At 33.0% G+C, this 20,427-nt stretch overlaps 10 protein-coding genes and 1 pseudogene across 11 annotated transcripts, besides 5 other annotated features; 6 read left to right on the top strand and 5 right to left on the bottom strand.

Annotated features, from left to right (window-relative positions):
* Positions 1 to 2,784: part of a mobile genetic element that runs on past the window's edge.
* TVAGG3_0173880 lies at positions 253 to 867 on the bottom strand (annotated as a pseudogene). The gene has a single exon. A coding segment is annotated over exon 1 (615 nt).
* TVAGG3_0173870 (uncharacterized protein) lies at positions 991 to 1,593 on the top strand (the record flags this gene model as incomplete). Its single annotated transcript, XM_051225406.1, has 1 exon — positions 991 to 1,593. One exon carries the CDS (start codon positions 991 to 993, stop codon positions 1,591 to 1,593), a length of 603 nt encoding a protein of 200 aa, XP_051110392.1.
* Positions 2,511 to 2,784: a terminal%2Cinverted (terminal inverted repeat of Maverick-1B transposon ID:TVAGG3_0173860).
* A 1,415-nt stretch (positions 2,785 to 4,199) lies between these two features.
* Positions 4,200 to 4,979: a mobile genetic element.
* Positions 4,200 to 4,979: a terminal%2Cinverted (terminal inverted repeat of Banshee-A1 transposon ID:TVAGG3_0173850).
* An 86-nt stretch (positions 4,980 to 5,065) lies between these two features.
* Positions 5,066 to 5,178: a mobile genetic element.
* Positions 5,179 to 8,858: 3,680 nt separating this feature from the next.
* Positions 8,859 to 11,781, top strand: TVAGG3_0173830 (uncharacterized protein; the record flags this gene model as incomplete). Its single annotated transcript, XM_001303730.1, has 1 exon — positions 8,878 to 11,745. The coding sequence occupies one exon, from the start codon at positions 8,878 to 8,880 to the stop codon at positions 11,743 to 11,745; it is 2,868 nt and encodes a 955-aa protein (XP_001303731.1).
* Positions 11,782 to 12,164: 383 nt separating this feature from the next.
* Positions 12,165 to 13,210, top strand: TVAGG3_0173820 (uncharacterized protein; the record flags this gene model as incomplete). The annotated part of the gene is made up of 1 exon (XM_001303731.1): positions 12,165 to 12,821. The coding sequence occupies one exon, from the start codon at positions 12,165 to 12,167 to the stop codon at positions 12,819 to 12,821; it is 657 nt and encodes a 218-aa protein (XP_001303732.1).
* A 53-nt stretch (positions 13,211 to 13,263) lies between these two features.
* On the top strand, positions 13,264 to 13,750 carry TVAGG3_0173810 (structural constituent of ribosome; the record flags this gene model as incomplete). Its single annotated transcript, XM_001303732.2, has 1 exon — positions 13,273 to 13,622. A coding segment is annotated over one exon (350 nt), but the record flags the coding sequence as incomplete, so codon positions are not given.
* A 145-nt stretch (positions 13,751 to 13,895) lies between these two features.
* On the bottom strand, positions 13,896 to 14,358 carry TVAGG3_0173800 (structural constituent of ribosome; the record flags this gene model as incomplete). The annotated part of the gene is made up of 1 exon (XM_001303733.2): positions 14,000 to 14,350. The coding sequence occupies one exon, from the start codon at positions 14,348 to 14,350 to the stop codon at positions 14,000 to 14,002; it is 351 nt and encodes a 116-aa protein (XP_001303734.1).
* A 312-nt stretch (positions 14,359 to 14,670) lies between these two features.
* On the bottom strand, positions 14,671 to 15,024 carry TVAGG3_0173790 (uncharacterized protein; the record flags this gene model as incomplete). The annotated part of the gene is made up of 1 exon (XM_001303734.1): positions 14,671 to 15,024. The coding sequence occupies one exon, from the start codon at positions 15,022 to 15,024 to the stop codon at positions 14,671 to 14,673; it is 354 nt and encodes a 117-aa protein (XP_001303735.1).
* Positions 15,025 to 15,381: 357 nt separating this feature from the next.
* On the top strand, positions 15,382 to 16,189 carry TVAGG3_0173780 (uncharacterized protein; the record flags this gene model as incomplete). Its single annotated transcript, XM_001303735.1, has 1 exon — positions 15,382 to 15,822. The coding sequence occupies one exon, from the start codon at positions 15,382 to 15,384 to the stop codon at positions 15,820 to 15,822; it is 441 nt and encodes a 146-aa protein (XP_001303736.1).
* A 272-nt stretch (positions 16,190 to 16,461) lies between these two features.
* TVAGG3_0173770 (structural constituent of ribosome) lies at positions 16,462 to 17,038 on the bottom strand (the record flags this gene model as incomplete). The annotated part of the gene is made up of 1 exon (XM_001303736.2): positions 16,502 to 16,924. The coding sequence occupies one exon, from the start codon at positions 16,922 to 16,924 to the stop codon at positions 16,502 to 16,504; it is 423 nt and encodes a 140-aa protein (XP_001303737.1).
* A 303-nt stretch (positions 17,039 to 17,341) lies between these two features.
* On the bottom strand, positions 17,342 to 18,740 carry TVAGG3_0173760 (uncharacterized protein; the record flags this gene model as incomplete). Its single annotated transcript, XM_001303737.2, has 1 exon — positions 17,371 to 18,714. One exon carries the CDS (start codon positions 18,712 to 18,714, stop codon positions 17,371 to 17,373), a length of 1,344 nt encoding a protein of 447 aa, XP_001303738.1.
* A 50-nt stretch (positions 18,741 to 18,790) lies between these two features.
* On the top strand, positions 18,791 to 20,147 carry TVAGG3_0173750 (armadillo (ARM) repeat-containing protein family; the record flags this gene model as incomplete). The annotated part of the gene is made up of 1 exon (XM_001303738.1): positions 18,791 to 20,023. One exon carries the CDS (start codon positions 18,791 to 18,793, stop codon positions 20,021 to 20,023), a length of 1,233 nt encoding a protein of 410 aa, XP_001303739.1.
* Between the last annotated feature and the right edge of the window lie 280 nt (positions 20,148 to 20,427).

Below are 20,427 nucleotides of genomic sequence, written 5' to 3'. Positions count from 1 at the left end.
TTGAAGGTTAAACTTTAAAACAATGTTGTCGTTCCCATGGAATATTTTTGACTTTAATGGTATTAGTCATGATATGAATCTCAAGGTATGAACGAGGAGAGATGAGAGACTTATATGCTTCCCCAAATTTCTTCAAAAGGTAATGTTATACCTGACTGTTTCCAAATGAGTTCAATGTCATAACGTGAGAAACTTGAAAGATAACGAAGTCAGTTATGAGACGTTTTATGTTTAAAGCAAGGAAACGCCATGTTTGCATAAGTATTGCTACAGTTAAATGGTAATGTCTGACTTTAGTTATGATGTTAGCTAATGGTGAGTCTGGTTTTGACACTAAACCTTTTCCGGCGAAGTCGTCACAAACGAGCAGAGTGTTTGAAGGATACTTTTTGAAGGGGTATTTTGAAAGTTTTGATAGAATGTAGTTTGTCAGTCGTTTCATATCGTAAACTCCTGAGTACTGACGTAAGTGGTGTTTGTCAATAATTCTTTCCATCTCTTCTGAAGTCTTTTGCATTCCTGACTGTATGAACTCTACAATAGCATAATATTTTCTCTTACGTCGAATGTAACGTTGAAGAAATTCAATGAGTTCGCTATCTGGAACTTTAACGACAGATGCTTGAACTTTACTCATGAATGTTTTCGCTGTTGAATCCATAGAGTCTGAAGTTGCTGATATAATGATTTGGTCATAGTAAGAGTCGTTTCCTAAACGCTCTGTTATGAGTATATGACGAATGAGGTTAAATGTCTTACTGAACCCATCTTTCCACAATAGAAATACACACCATTTGAACAGAATTCATAATCTTTGCTGAAAGGAAGAATAAGAGAAGAGTTAAGTTTGTCTGTAGTTTCATTCATGTCTTCATCTACGTCATGTATTAAATGCTTCATTTTATCTCCATTAAAAATGCAAGTCAGAATATTCAGAACATAGCACCGAGTCTAACTGACAAGAGTATAAAGATATACTATGAACACGTTATGATGAAACCTACCAAAATTCAAGAAAGTCAGTATACTTATGAATATCCAAGACACTGGGTAGAGTATGTAGGAGGTGAGAAAGCTATTGAAATAAGACAAGTTAGAAGTATTCCAGCAGGAAGAACAATATTATTGAAGAACTTTAATGTTTTGAGATATAATGATGAAACAAAGAAGCAAGATAGTTTCCCTGTTGCTGTGTATGTGAACTTAGATACAGGAGATGACATGAAAGTTTTTAACACAAAGCTTCAAACGGTATTGAAAGAACAACTTATAGCAGAAGGACACCAATTACCTTCAGAAGTTACCATAGCATATAATTTTGAAACAAACTCAATAGATTTTAAAGTCATCTCTGCAAAGAAGTCAGGATTTACATTTAATGAAGCAGATGTATATTCAAATGAAAACTTCAAAGCTATTGCATGGTTAGATAATGACGATTGCTTTAAGAAAATATTTAAATTCAGTGACTCAAAGATGTCAATAGATGACCTTCGTGGAATGTTACCATCGACGTTTACAGTTGAAGGTTCAGCAGGATTGCTTACAAGATTGTCAATTGGTGGCGTTTGTCTCGTGAGAACATTGTTATAAAATCCAGTATAAGTGAATTTGCTGAAGAATCTAATTATGTCTTCAAACTATTGTATTCGCCGCCGAAGCATTATAGTATAACAAACTTTGTCAGTAAGTTTAACATAAGACTTGTCGAACCTTCTTCAATGAAAGATGTTGTGCTACCTAAAGATGGAAATGATGGACTCATTATTGAAATGATTTTAATTGCATATTAAATGAGCTTGTTCATGAAAGTCATTCATGATGAAATAACTGTTGTAGAAGATGTTAGCAATTGTTCAGACATTTTATTGAGAATAGATGAGATAAGAAAGAAGTTAGATAGACCGCAAAGCGGTGAGGCGAAGCACGTGAGAATGTTTTATGTTCATTGACTTTCTCCAGTAACGAGAACTTTTATGAGATAATATTGAAGAGAGATGATTTTAATATGGGGTAAATGGTAGCTTGGGCAGTTTAGGCGCAATGGGAACAAAAGCATTAGCATTTGGAGCAAAAGCACTTGGAGCTTATGACGCAGTAAATAAAATGAGTGGAGGAAGGGTTTCAAAGACATTAGATGCAAATAAAGGAAGATTGGAGGCTGGGTTGCAAAGAAGTTAAGATTAAATAAAATAGGGCTCATAAATAAAGCATCCAATTTGGTTGCGACTGAGTCAGAAAATGCTTTAGGAAAGGACGATGAGTTTGCAAAACACGCAAAAGACTTTAATGACAGATGAAAGGTGAAACAATGCATTTAAATAGAGTCGATGGAACTAAAGAAAATGTTTCTTCTCACCAGCGGTTTATCCATACGACCTTATGGAATGTATGGAAACCCTTATGAACGACCATTTGACCATTGACTGGTGGAAGTAATTGGTATCATTATGGACGAGAAGAAAGACAGTCAAGTTGGAGACAGACGTGAAGAAAGCAACTAAAAGAAACAAGGAAGAGAGTTTATAAAGCAATGAATTCAAGTGGGTGAAAACCGGGTGAAAAAAGAGGTGAGATTTCACCACTTCACCTAAATTTATTTTTGTGCTATGTTTTCATACGCGTGATGGTGGTGATATCATTATTTTTAAGTTTATTTTTTTAAAATTATTTTTTTATTTTATTTTTATATAAATGACAGAACAAAGCAACTCATTCGAATTCCACAGTATACAAAATACATTTAAACATTTATTCTTCCTTCCTGAGCATAACATGTTCTTTCAATACATCCGAGACAGTTGACTTTTCATTGACTGTGTATAAAGATAGAAATAGTTATATCATTAAACATACGATGACGAAGGTAAGTTATGTAAATTGTACGTTTAAGAAGTTAGAGAAGTTTATGGCTTAAGTATGACTACAATAGGGTTAACACTGATGATGAAGATATTGAGGAAAATTTATGAGAACATTAGTGAAGTCGTTAGTGAGAACGATAGTGAGAACGTTTATTTTTTACATTAGTGAGTTCGTTAGTGAGGTGAAGTGGTTTGCGGCTTTGTAAATATTTAAGGTTAAGTTAGTGTTGTCGTTGTGTTGTAAAATATACGTTAAACGGTTTTGTAAAGTGTCAAATTCACAAGTATTGAGTAAGGTGGAACGCAGTGCCACCATACCCAAGACTTGTATACTAACTTTAATTGGGAGATCTTCATGCGGTGTGTTATTATTGTACTCCCAATAAAGGCAGGAATAGCCTGAATGCTTTGGCAGCGCTCCAATGTCGGCCAGAATCTCTATCTTCCATTTGGTAGGGAGAATGAGAGTCTGTATGCCGCCATTGGACGCCCAAAGATCAAGTAGATCTTGAAAGGCGCCCTATTTTCTGAACCGTTGTCGGTCCAGAACAATAAGGGGCGCAAATTCAATGAAGGCGGAAGCCGCAACGTTCGCTATCGTCGCTGCCAGCATATCTGGTATTTGTATACACGCTAGGACTTTGCGGCTAAAATTGTCGATTATGCCATAAATATACTGGCCACGAACACCCCTAAAATAATGAACATCTGCGTGCCAGATAAGATTGGGTGAAAGCGCCAATATCTTACTGCTGTTTCTGGCCCGGCATGCTCTAATCGCGTCTTGGTGAAATGATTTTCTTTGAAGTATCTGCGTACTTCTCTATAAAATACATCAATTTGTTGTAATTTCAAACGTTTTCCATTGTTTTGTTTGACCACAGGGAAAGGCCCAGTGGTCATGTATCCAGCAAGAGCTTTGATTTGGTCGTAGGGATTGACCCTACGACATTTCTTGCCTTTAGGCAATGGGATATTCTGTAAGCTAAATTTGATTTTGTAAAAAAGATTTTGAAACATCTAAATATTTGAAATCATTTGATTGAAGGGTTGGGGCGATGGGAACATGGGTGAAGCTTCTTCCATGTCATTTTACCTTCTTTCAATCTGATTGGAAATACCAATTAGGTAAATTCGATCGACATACCCTTTGTAAGGATTCATTCTAATGAAGTACGTTAAAATCAAAATATTCTATAAGTGTCTAATATGAATTCAAAAAATAAAAGAAAATGGTAACGTAAATAAACGTATTATTAAATAATTATAATTAAAATGAAAAAAGAAAAAATAATAAGTAAAGTGACTGGAAATGAAATTAAAATCAGTGTACAGTTTTATTTTTTTCTCGCTGTGAAACGTATTCGGTCATTTTTTAAAAATTAATTTTTTGTTAGAGATAAGAGCTAAAACTCGGTAAACAACTTCTTTATGTCTAGAAATTCTATCTTGCCTTTTATTTTTTTTCTCGCTGTGAAACGTATTCGGTCATTTTTTTAAAAATTAATTTTTTGTTAGAGATAAGAGCTAAAACTTTGCAGACAACTCCCCATGTCTAGCAAATTTAACATTCGTCTCCCATTTTTATATATTTGGTTTAGAATGTTCGAAAATGCGTAATATGGTCATTAATATTAATTGAAAAGAACCTTGAATTAATTCAATCTGATCTCACAAAATATTTTAAATTACAAACTTTGTAGTTTGAATAGATAATTGGTAATAAACTCAAATAACTAGTTTATTTTTGAATAAAAATTATTTGAATTTATTCAATTTTGTGAATTTTCCTTCAAAAATCAAGTTTAAATATCTTATTTGCCATATAATTATAATACAATGAAACATATTCGAAATTGAAAAGAATGACTTTTTCTGTTCTTTCAATCATTCAATTTGAATTTTGCAATATTGGATTTCTCATTAAATAGCTATTAAAAACAACAAGCAATTTAACTTACATTCAAATTTATTTGTGTATTATTCAATCTTCTCAAAACTTATAATTTTCGGCTATAGCATGATTATATGCTATATAATATAATAAACCTATAATAGTATCATTCTTTCAATTATTTGAAGAGAAAACCGAAAAAATCTATTTTCGGTCTATAACAAATTTTTAATAAAATAACTTTTCAGAGGAATATGATTTTGAATGGTTGATTAATAAGTATAAAAATGTCTACGATTTTAAGGAGGGAATTGTTCCTTATGAGGTATACATCATAACTATATACCTCATAAGGAACAATTCCCTCTTGATAGCTGGGAAACTTTCTCTGAATAACTTATCATTTGGAGAAAGTTCCCCAGCTATCTATTAGGAACTAAAGGCTATGAGGCACTAATATATAATCAGTGCCTCATAGCCTTTAGTTTCTTATTAAAAACGAGAAAACTTGTTCGAAATGATAAACAATTTCGAACAAGTTTTCTCATTTTAAGGAGGAATTGTTCCTTATGAGGTATATAGTTATGATGTATACCTCATAAGGAACAATTCCCTCTTGATATCCTGGATATTTTTGAATATATTTTTTTAATTAAAGTTCTCAAAAGTATTATCAAAAGTGATTTTTTAAAAATATCTCCAATTAATTAACTAATTAAAAGTATTATATTTTTAAAATTAAATAGTTTTTCAATTTTTTTGAAGGAATTGAGATACTTCCCACGACAATAAAATTGAGAGGTTTACATTATGACTGATCTTAGCATGCAACAATATACTTATATATCATCTATGAATCATAACTCAAACTGTGAAAAATAAAGAATTTCATACAATTTGAAATTTTATTCATTCAATGAATCACATAATATAAATAAATATAAAGAAATTGAATAAGAAAACATACATCTACAGTAATACATACTTTTACAAACGTGGTAATGAATAAATGTGATGCGCGCAGTACCTGGACCCACATGATTTGATTCGCGAGTAATTGCTTCATAATTGTTTAGTGAATATACCCAATCGATGGATCCAGACCCACCGCCACCGCCGCTATTTCCATTTCCTCCACCTCCTCCATACTTTCCTCCACCACCGGAGCCAAAATAACCTCCAAAACCTTCTCCTAATGTTCCACAGTTCTTTGAGGTTCCACCGCATCCTGTTTGAGTGCCATAGCTAGCTGTCCCCGTCGAATCAGTTTTTCCTTTTAGTCCTCCTGCATTTCCTCCTGAAGGATTAATTTTTGCATTGCAATATGACCCACCACCTCCGCCAGCAATTATTATTCTTGATAATAAGTTTTCATTCCAATTGCCTGGATTCAATCGAAAGTCAGTGGCACCGCCACCTGGACCATCATCACTTAATTCTATTTTACCATCACCATTATATAAAGTTTTTTTAACAGATTGCGATACTTGCAAAGTGGCTCCCAAATGGAGATAAATATTTTTTTCATGAATAGCGTTATAAACTCCCGAAGAATACCCTCCAAATCCACCTTTGGATTTACAATACGAATATGTTGTTGCTGTGCCTCCTTGTGCTCCCCATACTTCTAAGAAATATTCCCCTTTTTTGAGATGAATTTCATATGGTGAACAATCATATGGAGAATTGCATGGATACTCGAAATATAATGATTTACTATTCTTATCTGGAGTGATTCTCAGTGCAGAAGAGTGTGAAACATTGAAAATTCCGAAATAACTTTCAGTTTGAATGCTTTTTCAAAAAATTAAGATTTGAATATCAATTCAATCTAAATTTTTAGCATTTTAAAACAGATGTAATATGTATCTATATTATTTAGAATTTTAAAGGTATATATTCAAATTTTCATACGTTTTCCAAATTCAAAAATTAATGATATTATTACCAAAATAATATTCACAAATTATGAATAGTTTTACTTTTATTTCAATTGAATTAATGAGATTGAACCCTGATCATATTGATTACCGTGGAAATTATCAAGGGAAATTATATTCTTAGGTCATGCATATGTCAATCATAATATTGGAATAATTTTGGAACAAAATTATTTTGGTGATAACATAAAAAACTGTTTTTGAAACACTTAGAGTGAGGCAAAATAAGTTCAAGTTTATGCATATTAAAATGGTTATTCTAAAGGTAGTCCCACGAAGAATCTAAACGACAGATTTCCAAATAAATAAGATAAATAGAATCAGTAGGCTCCAAATATGAATGATATGATCTTAGTTTGAAAAGTTACTAAAGGAATAAAAAGATTTGTGAATTACGTTTTAATTTCCATAATTTTTATCAATTAATTATCACGTTATGATTTACATATCAAATTTAATTTCAAATATAAGTGAATATCAATATTCATTATTTGTATTTCAAATTTAAGTATAATTGGAGCTTTTGAATAAAACCATAATATTCCCAGCTTACATGATTATAGTTTATTATGTAATATCCGGTTTATCAGGGAAATAATATATTTGAATTCTTACTTTTGAGGATTTGACAGAAAATAGTATAATGATAATGGATCACTACAGAATTATTTTATATTCAATAAACCATTTTGCGTAAATGGTGGTTCTTATCATCTATCAAATTTCGTAAGAAGTCTCTTAAAAATCTTGGAGTTCTTCAAGAAACGTTCTTGTTCAAGATACATGTCGAGATGCTTTAATAAAATTAATCATAAATCGAAGCAAAACATCACATTTGTTAATAATTTCATGTAATATATAAAATTCAAGATTATAATGTCTACTGAATGCTAACAAAAACGAACAAAATCTCATCTCTCCACTAGAATATTAATATGATGCAGTTTTTTGTTTAGATCTAATATAAAAATGAATAAAAACTTTACTTTTACACTTTTCATTCAAGTATTTTACTAATATAGATCATGCTTTATCAATGCTTAGTACTATTCTTTTTAGAATAAAGGATAATAAGAAAGATATTTGTGATTTAAAATAATTTTTTAAAATTCATCTTTAACTCATCACTCTGTGAGATGTAAAAAGCATTCGCATTACTCATTCTGCTTAATTGATCAACTCAAAATTCCAAAAAAAATTCAAAAAATCAAAAATGAAAATCAAAAATTTAATTTTTCTCTTGAAAAAATCAATTTTCAAAAAAATTTGGAAAATCGAAGTATTGTATAATTAATCAAATCATCAAATGGAATCGTTTTTATTCATAAAAAACATCTAATTTTTGATTTGGAAATCATATTTATTAAAAACTCATTCTATAGTTGATGCAATGTCATGATTGCTGTTGAAAATATTATTTCCATAACAAAATTCTTATTTTAAGATAGTAAAATAATAAAGTTTTTATTTCAACAACAACAAGTAAATAGATGAATGGAAACGTACTACATTCGCATAAATGTAGTAACTATCGTCGATATTTGAGTTATGACTATTCCAATCAAAATGTATAAAATTGAAATCAAAAATATCAAACAATTATATTCGGTACTGTGCACTCATTATAGAGGTCATCGTAATTTATATGTAATTTATATCTAAAAGCCGACTTTTTTTTTCTTATTGCAATAATTTTCTCAAATTTTAGTAACTTTTTCTATGTTCAAGTTATTTGAATATGTATCATAAGCGACGTAAGAACTCAAAATTACGAGGAATTCTGTCGTTGCATTTTCGAGATGCAAAATTTCGATTTTTAATATGGGGATTTGGCAGGTGCAATCTTGATGTTATCTCCATGTAGAAGTACTGTTGCAATATAATTAAAATTAACGAAGTTGATTTTAAATTGCATAATGCTGGAGAATAACTGACAATACAACTAAGTATACTATATAAGATAGTTGCTAATTGGAGTAATAAATTAGGCTCCACCAATCATTTCTTTCATCTCTGCCATAACGAGCAGAAAAGAAGCGAACAGTAACCCTAGGAAAAAAGAAGGAGGGTGTCACTTTTCGTGGGACTACCTTTGTTATTCTATAAAGCTTCGCAATAAATATAATCGCAATTTATTCTTTGATAGGGAGAAAAAGTGTCAAAAATTCCGTTTTTTCTAATGTCTGAAGCGAAGAAGGATAGTATCTTTATACTTCTTCAGGTCCAGAATGACACTGCTATGAAAACCTTTCAGAATGTTATGAAGACGAGCTTTCCAGCTACACATATTATCTGTCCAATGAAAAATGCTGTTGATATGGCATCAAAAGGCAAACCTGCTTTAATAAAACCACCAACGCCAGATGCTCTTTCACTTCAAGGAGATCTTGTTAGTATTGTTGTACATAATTGGCTTGCAAATCAACAGAAAAAACCTGTACAAAAAGATAAAGCAAAACCAAAGCCAAATCCAAAGGCAAAAGGTGCCAAACAGCAAGAGCCAGTCAACGAACAAACTCCTCGTACTGAACCTGAAATTAAAGGACGGAATTTTATTTATATAACTGATTATCCAAAAATGCCAGAACAGCTTATAGGCATGCAGAGTGCATGCATTCCTGTCGTTTGCGCGTTATCAATTGAAGTTCAAGCTGCAGAAACAGATAAACATCCTCCAGCTTCAACAAGTACACCAAGCTTAGATTTTAGAACAGCTTTCAGTGATCATTTACCAATCTTATCATTTACGCTTGCTCAAACAGGAACAAACGAAGATATTGCACAAAATATCTTAAATTCGATTTACAAAAACTACAACGCGTATCAAGCATTTCATAAAGAAACTATCGATGTAAAGACAGTTACAATCCCGAAGTATCCTCCGGATCCTGTTGCAGTTCCACAATTACCTGTTGAAAAACAGTCAAAGAAGGAAGGAAAAGCAGGAGCTCCTTCAACACCAGTTCAAGAAACTCCATCACCACAAGATGAAGCACTCAAGGAAGCTTACAAACAAGAAATCTTCAAAGAAATTTCAGAATTTCTCAAAAACGCAAATAATCCAATATTTTCAAATCAATTCCAACATCAAGCCACATTATTACCAAAATATCAACTTCCTGCTACACTAAAACCAATCTTTTCGCATAGACCAGATTACAAAGATCCTTTCATCTTTACAATGCGCTCTGCAGCAGCCAAAAACAAAATTTCTTACGATGACATTTTCTCTGTGTACGTTGTAAAGAAATTTGAAGAATTAGTTGGATATCCAGTAGGAGAACGTCGTCATGCTGAATTAATTCCTCTTGAATTACTTCCTAATGTTATCGCACCTCTTATTGGTGCTTATCCCAACTTCAAATGGGGAGATTTTGCTGGAACAACGTTATTAGCGTTTTTCCATTCGATTCCAAAGTCCAATTTCCCCGTATCCACCATAAGTGAGAATTTCCACCTTCCTGTTCCAAAAGGATTCGGAAAATGGCTTGAAGAGTCAAAAGAAGAATTTCCTGACACATGTGACGATCCACCGGCCGAAACAGAGTTTGGAGCAAATGCAGGCAGAGAGCAAGAGTTCTGCAACCTCCCAAGTCCTACTTCCACTCGTCAGAAACAAGTATATTTTGATGAATCTGGTCTCAAAGTAGAATCATACCCAGTTAAATCAGAAGGACAATTATCAGCCAATTTCCTTGTTTCCTACAACAAATCCTCTCTTTCCTTCAATATGCAACAAAGAAATTCCAGCGGAACAAACGGCGAAGAGGAAGACGATGACCAACTCGAAGTCAATATCAATATCCGCGGCGCTCTCTCCAAGAATTGTGACTTCAATTTCGAACATTCCCCGTCTCAAGCAACTTTGTCACTTTTTACAAAAGGTGCCACAATTATTTCCACTGAAAACGACACGATAACAATGATTGGAGCTCCAGGAGAGCAGAAGCGTGCTGTTACAAGTGAAGGACAATTGATAAAGTTCACTCCAAAGCCAGTTATTTACATGTTGGACGGATCAATTGAAACATTCGATGGCGAAACATGGCATTTGATTGATAGTGAAGGAAAAGCGTTTGTTAAGACAAGTAATGATGAATGGACACGTGATAAAGCAAATGATGCAACCTGCGAAACAATTCAAACTCATTTCACTAAACGCCAAGTTTCGACACATTCAAATGGTGTTTCAATAATAAATGATGAAGATGAAACAACAATTGTTTATCCAGATGGTTCTAAATATTACACAAATGCGAAGAAATGGACAAATTCCGCATTACCTGATGTAATATTTGCCGAAAACAAGAAGATGATTGTAGAAAACGAGGCATTCAAAGCAACATTCGAATCGAACAACAACATTACAATTGATACAAAAGATAATGAGTGTTCGATGAATTTGCTGAAGAAGTCTGGCCACATCATCTATTATTTCGGACAGTTCAGATCTGTGATGACAATGATCGATTTGTTCACAGGAACAGTTGCAAACGCTGGTGCAAGAAGATGCGTTTATTATTTGACAGAAGATTGGCAATGGGCATTAGGACATCAATTGTGCTCGAAGAAGGAAATCGTACAGCATTTCCAAGATGGAGATTTCGTTGAAAGATTACAAAAGGTTGATACTTGCGACCAAGATGAACTGACACAGATTGTTTCTAATGGCCATAAACCACGTCTTTTCGTTATTACAAATGATGGTGTTTGCACTCATGTTAGTGAGTTGATTTCAGCTTCTGACTTCCAACAAGCTGCAGAACTATCTTCATCTAGAATTGCAAAGGATGGCGAGAAAGACGTGATGCTTTGGTTCGATACAGAGCCGAAATCATACAGAGAAATGCAAATTTGGACAAAAATGAGCGATGAAGAGAAGAACCAAATAATTAAAGCAATCGAGGATGAAAAGAAGGCTGAGGAACTCAGAGTGCAGATATTGGATAGTGTTGGTGATCCGAAATGGCGTGAACTCGAAACAAAACAAAAAGCGGAAGAAGATGATGTTTTGGAATTCTTGAAAACGAGAATAACTTGCAATTAATTTATTGTAATTTAATAAATATTTTTTTGTAATTTGATATATTTGTTATACTGTTTGTTTAGTGAACCAATAGTGAATCAATTCAGATAGATTGTGATTTCAAAATCTCATGTCCAAATCATTGCAAAAATAGGACATGTTGCTAAAATATCTGAGTAGTATTCAAACTCGCTGGTTTAAGCATACAATAATGCTTTTATGCTATTTGTGATTATTTGGATAGCATCTATATACATAGATATCATTATGGAAAGTCAATATATTGCAATCTCATTTTTATTCGTCAAAATCTTTTTATGATATCTCTATAATACAAACATATCTGCATTCGTATTATAAATACTTTCACATAATTATGACTCTCCAAAATTGCTTCATTTCCATAGATTGGGAGGAAAATAAATTAGTAAAAAGTGACAATGGGCGAAAAAACACCTGAATTAAAAGCAATATTAATTAAGAACGGAATTGATGAGAAAATAATCAATAAAATGGATTTCGAAGAATTCCAGAGTTATGTGGTTGCACTTGGTGAAAGTTATGGCCGCAGTTTTGAAGAAATTAAATCAAATGTAGAATCTAAAAAGAAAGTAACAATAAATCCTACTGGCCCATATCAAGAAAGAGCAACAGTATCTAACGATGAATTTATTTACAGACAAATTAGAAAAGTAAAAAGTGATGATGAAATTATGGAAGAAAGGAATATGCGTTCATCAATACAATTACTTAAAAATCGTCAGAAATTAGTGAAGACTTTAATTATAGACGAAGAAAAACGTTATTCAGATTCTGTACAGCAAATGTACAAAAATTTACCTCCACAACAAGTTGGAGGATTTCATATTGCTGTTATTCTTCATAATGGCGTTCGTATAAATCGAAATTTCCCAAGAGATGATAAAATTGAAAATGTTTACGTTTGGGTTGCAGCAAATGATAACGTTTTAAAGGACCAAATTAAGCTTGGCTCGTTTATTTTAATTGATATTGACGGAAATGAAAAAGATCCGAATGTACAGTTATCAAATGTAATTTCAGAAAACAGAGTATTGTGGTTTGTTCGACTTATTTAAAAACGTGTTATTTATTCATTTAACTTTTGTATATTTAAATAATTTTTTACTTGATGTGATCAGAGACTACTGGTACTGCCATTTTACACACCCTTGCAGATTTATATTAGCTTTTTAGGTCATATAAAGTGAAAAAAATCGCTCTTATTTATTTTCTAGATATTGATTTGAATTATTGGCCATATGATCATGACATATGACAGTATTGGTATATTGTAGCAGTTTTGTATGTATAAATGTATATAGATACTATAAAAAAGAAATTGAAGATGATGAATGAAAAGGGAATGAATATATTTAATATTATATTTTGTTAGTGTATAAAATATTATTTTTATTTTTAGTTATTAAACATAGCAAAACATTGTTTTAACAATTTTAGGGTCCACCACCAACCACCCCCTTATTAGACGATAAATATGCTCAGCGGTTTGGCCTTTCTTTTTAGCATATGGTAGACAACAGGTACACTCTTCGCCGCTCCCTCGGATTCCACACAATTCGTAACCGCGTCGCTCCAGTTCGTACACCAGGCAACAAGCTTGTCGCACACTACATTGCTAAGCGCCAGAATGGCCCACACTGCGCCGAGACAGGCAAGCGCATCAACGGCATCAAGTGCGTCAAGACATGCGAGCTCCGCCGCATGAAGAAGAACCAGAGAACAGTTTCTCGCCCATATGGTGGCGTTTACTGCGGCTCTGTTGTCAAAGACCGTATCATCAACGCTTTCATGGAAGAGGAAGCTCGTGCCGCCCAGGAGCGTAGAATGCTAATGAACAGAAGAAGAAGGGCAAGTAAATTAACTTCCTTTTTATATTAAATTACATTAAAAATATCAGAATGCTTTTTTGAAATCAAACAAATTCACGAAAATTTACTAAATCTTCTTCATGAATTAAATTTACATAAATCCTCATTCATACTAATCATAGAACCCATTTTGATATATTTGTCTGGATAATTTTTTCTCAATTGAGCTATAGTGAGCCAATAGATCGAATATGAAGCTCAAATATGTAGGTGTTCACCATTCAAATAAGCTTAGAATAAAAATATATTTTTGGTATAAATTTTTTAGAAGTAAGGAGAATTTTAGTAAATTTTCGTGAATTTGTTTGATTTCAAAAAAGCATTCTGATATTTTTAATGTAATTTAATATAAAAAGGAAGTTAATTTACTTGCCCTTCTTCTTCTGTTCATTAGCCATCTTACGCTCCTGGGCGGCACGAGCTTCCTCTTCCATGAAAGCGTTGATGATACGGTCTTTGACAACAGAGCCGCAGTAAACGCCACCATATGGGCGAGAAACTGTTCTCTGGTTCTTCTTCATGCGGCGGAGCTCGCATGTCTTGACGCACTTGATGCCGTTGATGCGCTTGCCTGTCTCGGCGCAGTGTGGGCCATTCTGGCGCTTAGCAATGTAGTGTGCGACAAGCTTGTTGCCTGGTGTACGAACTGGAGCGACGCGGTTACGAATTGTGTGGAATCCGAGGGAGCGGCGAAGAGTGTACCTGTTGTCTACCATATGCTAAAAAGAAAGGCCAAACCGCTGAGCATATTTATCGTCTAATAAGGGGGTGGTTGGTGGTGGACCCTAAAATTGTTAAAACAATGTTTTGTTATGTTTAATAACTAAAAATAAAAATAATATTTTATACACTAACAAAATATAATATTAAATATATTCATTCCCTTTTCATTCATCATCTTCAATTTCTTTTTTATAGCATCTATATACATTTATACATACAAAACTGCTACAATATACCAATACTGTCATATGTCATGATCATATGGCTAAAAATTCAAAAGAAATTCTAATGAATAAATTCCATCAAAAATACATTAATTGATTCGTTCTAAATTCTCACGTTGACCGTTGATTGGAATTGTGTTCTCGTCAAGAAGTGTTATTTGTTTAATTGGATCTTTAATTGCTTCCCAATTATCATCAAACCACTTAACTAAGCATGGGAATGATCTCTTTTCAGAACGGGTAATATCAGGCAATTCCACAATACGCTGAAGAACGTATGCAATAGAAAGTAATTCTGGAAATCTAATACCAGAAGAAAACTGAGAAGAAAGTGAGAACCATGCTTTGCATTTCTTGAAATTAAAATCTTTTAATGTCTTAGCAATTATACGAGCCTCTTTGCCCTTGTTAACTGGTAAGCATATCTCTGGGGAAGAGTTCATTAAAAATGAGTAAAAATATCACTGAATTCAAATCTATTCAATCTGAAAATTTTCATTCAATTTAGTCGTTCACTAATTTTTTGATGCTATGGTTTAATACAATTTGTGTAAATAGATAATGCATATGGTATTGTTTAGGACTAGATGTCTTAGCTATATTCATTAAGAATTTTTTATTACATGGCTAATAACAAGCAAAGATTTAAATCTATTTATACATTGACAACGATTTTGAGAATAGGATGTTGAAAGGTAAGATACACAAACTATGGAAAGCCCAATGTATTGCTGAGAAGTTAATTTTCATATTGCCTTCAATAATATCCGTTTTTTCGATTGTAAAAAGTGACAATTGTAATGGCAACAAAAGATTTTGCAAGATTCACGCTGGAAAAATGTGCGTTTTGGCATGGCATTCTTACAATCAATGACTCCATTGTAACATCTTTCTTTGATATAAAATTCAAGAAAGATGTACCAGATCCAGACAATTATATCGCTTTTGTTACAAATGATATTCCTGCTTATCCAATTGCTGTAACAGACAATTGCCATGTAAGTCTTAATATAGAAAACAATATTAGTGGTAATTCAAATAAAATCCGCGTTTGTGATGTTAACTTCAGTGGTTCAGAACTTCAGAAGATGATCAACGAAGTACCAAATGCCCAGAATATTGATGTAGAAACAGATACTGGCGAATGGTCATTTTCCAATCAGAACGGACAATGGATTCTCCGAGGAATATCTGTTTACATACAATTATCCCATCTTAGAAAATTTGTTAAAGATGCATAAACATGTTTGAATTTTTAAATATTTCTTGAAAACAAAAAAGCTTTTTTATCATCTTTATACATCTTTCATGTTTATTATTAAAATATATTATTTGTTTGCTCTTCCCTTTTCTTTGAGTTGAGCTTGCGACGACTTCATTTAAGCTCTTGCCTCTTGCAAAAGATATCGGGCATATTCTATAATTAAAAGTATGCACAAAAACAATAATATATCTATATTGGCCTCATAACTAGAATCCATTATGTAATAATCAACGATATTTTCATGAATTTTTTGTTTATTGGCATATATAGACGTTCATGTATTGCTCAAAACATATTCTTAATCTAAGCTAACTCATGGCAAACAAAAGCTTAGTTAACATCTGATCCCAATCAAATTCGGTATTATCCAAATAGATCATGATTCAATATAATCTATTAATCAATGCATTTATATTGATATCCGTATTCATGAGAAAAAGATATTCTAGAAATGTCATTTTAATTTTCTTCAAGAATTGATGTTATGATTAAATTAAGATTCCAGAAGTCGAGTTTTGTTTTTCATTTAACAAACCAACATAGTAAAAACTCTCAATTTTTTCAAATAAAACTCAAAATATTATATTGATTAGGAAAAAGATAAAAAATAATTTCATTTTGTATAACTTTCGATCAAGAATTGTATTAAGAGACTTTTAACGATATGACATCTGCCTTCTGACACGGGCACCCTGACCACCGAACTTCTTTGGCTCCATACGACGTGGATCTGCGACAAGGAGTGTGCGGTCGTAGCCGAGGAGTGTGTTCTTGATTTCTGTCTTTGTTGCTTCATCAACATACTTCTGATAGTAAGCAACGATGGCCTTAGCGACAGCCTGGCGGATGGCGTAGACCTGAGCGACGTGGCCACCACCGTGGACGCGAACGCGGATGTCGAGGTTGCCCCAAGACTCTTCGCCGATAAGCTGGAGTGGCTCGAGGATCTTGGCACGAAGTGTTTCAGATGAAACCATGTTGATTGGTGTGCCGTTGAGTTTGATAAGGCCAGAGCCTTCGCAGCAGTAGGCGACGGCAGTAGCAGTCTTCTTACGACCGAAAACTTGGACGCTCTTCATAACAAAAGGGTAAGCCAAACCGTTTTTTCCCCTCAAGTTTTAAATTTTGCTCAAAATGAAATGTTGATATACCAATAGTACAAAGTATCCTAATACAAGTTTTTGGCTCCTTCTATTTTAAAAACATATGGTGGCATCCCCTAAAATTTTACACAAAAATTTAGCTCAATAAACTGAACTTTGAACTAGAGCATAATCCTACTTTCATTTATCTACTACATACCTTTATGAATGGATTTTTATAGAAATTTCCAGACAGTGACTTGATATAGAATTTATGATTGAACAAAAAAAGAATTGTAAACCTCTATCTTGCTTGAAGTATATTTACATAACCTATATGTGCGATTTGTTAAATTAGAGCTGATATTATGAAGCCCTTCTAAATAATCTTAAAAAAATTCATGATAAATAAAAAAGTTCTGAAAACAATTTGATAATTTTACTCATTGAAAACTACCGCTATCTTCACTTTCTGGTATTTGCTGTGGTTTTCGCTTTCTTCTTTGTGAAGATGCGTTACTTGATCCACTCTTCATGCTTGGAACATCACTAACACTATATTCACCACCAGAATTCATTGATGAATATTCTCTGCGTCTCGAACTAGAATGGTTATTGGAATCGATTGATTTGACGGATTCAACATCAGGAACTTTTCTTTTTCCGCCGCCACTTTCGCTGTCATTCATATTATTGTTTCTGCGGCGAGAGCTGCTGTGGCTGCTATGTGATCTGCTGCTTAATGATTCTTGTGAATCAAGGTCAATTGGCTGGTCAAGAGTCTTAATTGGCTCTTCATCAGGTTGACTTTGACGAGGAACTGGTTTTTCGCGGAGTTTTCCTTCAGAAATGGAGTCAGCACCACTAACAAGTTTCTCATCGAGATCTTGATGATTTGTACGGCGTTTGCGGCGTTTGGAACCTTGAGAAGAACCACTTTCTGAAACAATACCGAAATTACTACTTCCACTTGACGTAATATGGGAAAGACCGCTCATAGAGCTGTATGACTCTGGTTCTGAAACAAGATTGAAGGCGGATGATGAATTGGATTCTGCAAAATTGATTTGTTTTGTATCTGGTTCTGAAATAATGCCAAATTGAGATGATGCTTCGCTCTGATTCTCGTAGTTAACGGATTCTGGTTCTGAAATCGCACCGTAAACAGATGAGCCGAGATCTCTTGCAACTTGAATTTCTGGTTTTTGGTTTGTGTCGTAAAGATGGTAAAGGAATCCCGATGATGAATCGAATTCGAATGGATCGACCGTTCTTGAAAGATCGTCTTCCTCATATGGATTTGCATAACCAAATTTAGGCATTTTAATAGTAGGAACTGTTTGCTTTGGCATAATATATTTTGCAAGAATATCATCGTAGTTATCAATGCAAGTGAGAATTCTCTTGAGAAACTCTTCGCGAGAAGCAAAGAATCTGCATTTGTTCATAAAGAAGCAACCATGATAATATGTTTGAGAATCAACACAAATAGCTAAGAATGGTTGACCGTGGAAGAGATAAAATGAGCATTTGTGTAATTCGATTGGAGGATCTGGATAAGTTAAAGCAACAACGAGAATTTTAGAAGAATGCCATATTTTAGCTGGCCTAGCAGCTCCTTTTGTAATAATTACAAAGTTTACTGTTGATTTACGTTTATTGATAACTTCTTGTGTAAAAGGAATAGGTCCTTCAACGCAAGATTGAACAACACCAAGAATGAAGTTCTCTTTCATGGTTTCTGCGATAATTTCATCATCTGTAATACCTGATTGCGAGTTTCCCATAAAATCTTATATTCCGTTTAACGACGTCAGATATTTCGACCCTCAAAAATTTTGTTACCCCCTCTTATTTTTATAGATGGGAGAAATAAATATACAAGATGTTACTGCTTTTGCAAGAAATGGCAACTTCGACCGAGCAAAAATGGGAGAGCTACTAGGAATGCAAAACTATGATATGGATTTAGAAAATGTTAAAGATGTAACTCAAATTTTTCCACAATTGGTTCAAAATTTGCAGCTATTTGACAATGATATAATATGCATACCTCGTAATACACTTAATTTCTTGCAATGTTTGGCTTATCTCAAGATTGTAAATATGGAATATTTCGGAAGTGAAGAAATCATCGAATTCATCGTTAACCATATTGACTTTCATGATCCACTAATAGGCGCAGACTTTGTAAGGCTTTTAAACGTTTTACACGATGCAAATGTTCCAATAGTAGAAACAGCAATTAAATACCAAGTTTTCGATCATATCTTCGAGTTATTCAAATCATTAGGCGATGGAGAAGATCCATTTTTCGAAAATCATATCGATTATATTTTGGATGGTATTTTAGTATTCATTGAAATCGTTATCGAACAAATTGATGAAAATACTGATACAGAGATTCTTTGGAATTTCGGAATTTCTTTAATTGACCATCCAATTAAATCTTCTACGACAATTGGATCAGGATTTGCAATTCTTAAGATGTTATCTAAATCTAATCATCGCGGAGAAGTTAATGAAGAGTTTTTAGATATAATAAGTTCATTTTCTAACGATGGTCGAACAATATTAGAGCAATTATTCGATTTTCTCGTTTCATATGGTCCAGATATCATAATCGCTCTTAATGAAACTGATTTCTTTCCATCATTGATCGAAAATCTTAGTGATAATCTCGAATCAGCTCCATCAATCTTGTATTTCTTTGGAGACGTAGAATATCGAGTTGATGAAGAAACGTTTAACTTAATTTGCCAATATATTACTCAAAAATTCTCTTTCAGACTCAGATCTGCTTCAATTTTTTATATTAAATACTACATTCAAGGATTTAATCAACAACAAATGGGAAGTTTGGTTAATACTAATATACTATCTGATACCATTGATATTATGTCTTGCCAAAACACTCCTGTTGTTGCAGACTGCGTTTCCTTGCTTTTCATATTAGTTCAGACATGGTCAAAGTCAGGAATCAAAATTGCTGATATTTGTAATGTAGATGAGTTAGCAGAGACCTTGACTTCGATTCAATCTGAAGCTCCACAAGAAACTGATGAAAAGATACAGGGCATCCTTGACCTGCTTTAATGTATTGTATTTGACCTTATTATTTCTATTTTTCTCCTAATTTTCGAAATATATAATTTTATTATTTACACGAAACTTGAAATTTATACTTCTTACTTTTTAACTATATAGAATAAACTGTTTGTCTCATTATTCAAGTTTATTTCGCCTTTATTACAAAGAAAATCAATAATCATAAAGTTATAGTGCATCTATCCTTGATAAAATGGCAACAATGCTTTTACTAAGGCTCATTTGTCCTAAAATTTTATGCATTCTATTGACAATAATTATAGAAATTTGAAATTTAGATCATAGACGAAATTTATATTTTGAAACTGTCAATTTATGCAATGCGCATATTATTTATTTGTAAGATAACCTCTGGAACAATAACCCGAAATGAGATGTTATTGAAAAGTGAA

This window comes from Trichomonas vaginalis, chromosome IV (assembly GCF_026262505.1).
Source record: "Trichomonas vaginalis G3 chromosome IV, whole genome shotgun sequence".
Taxonomy (NCBI): domain Eukaryota; phylum Parabasalia; order Trichomonadida; family Trichomonadidae; genus Trichomonas; species Trichomonas vaginalis.
The sequence above is the reverse complement of the archived record's forward strand: the minus strand, read 5'-3'. Positions and strand labels throughout refer to the sequence as shown.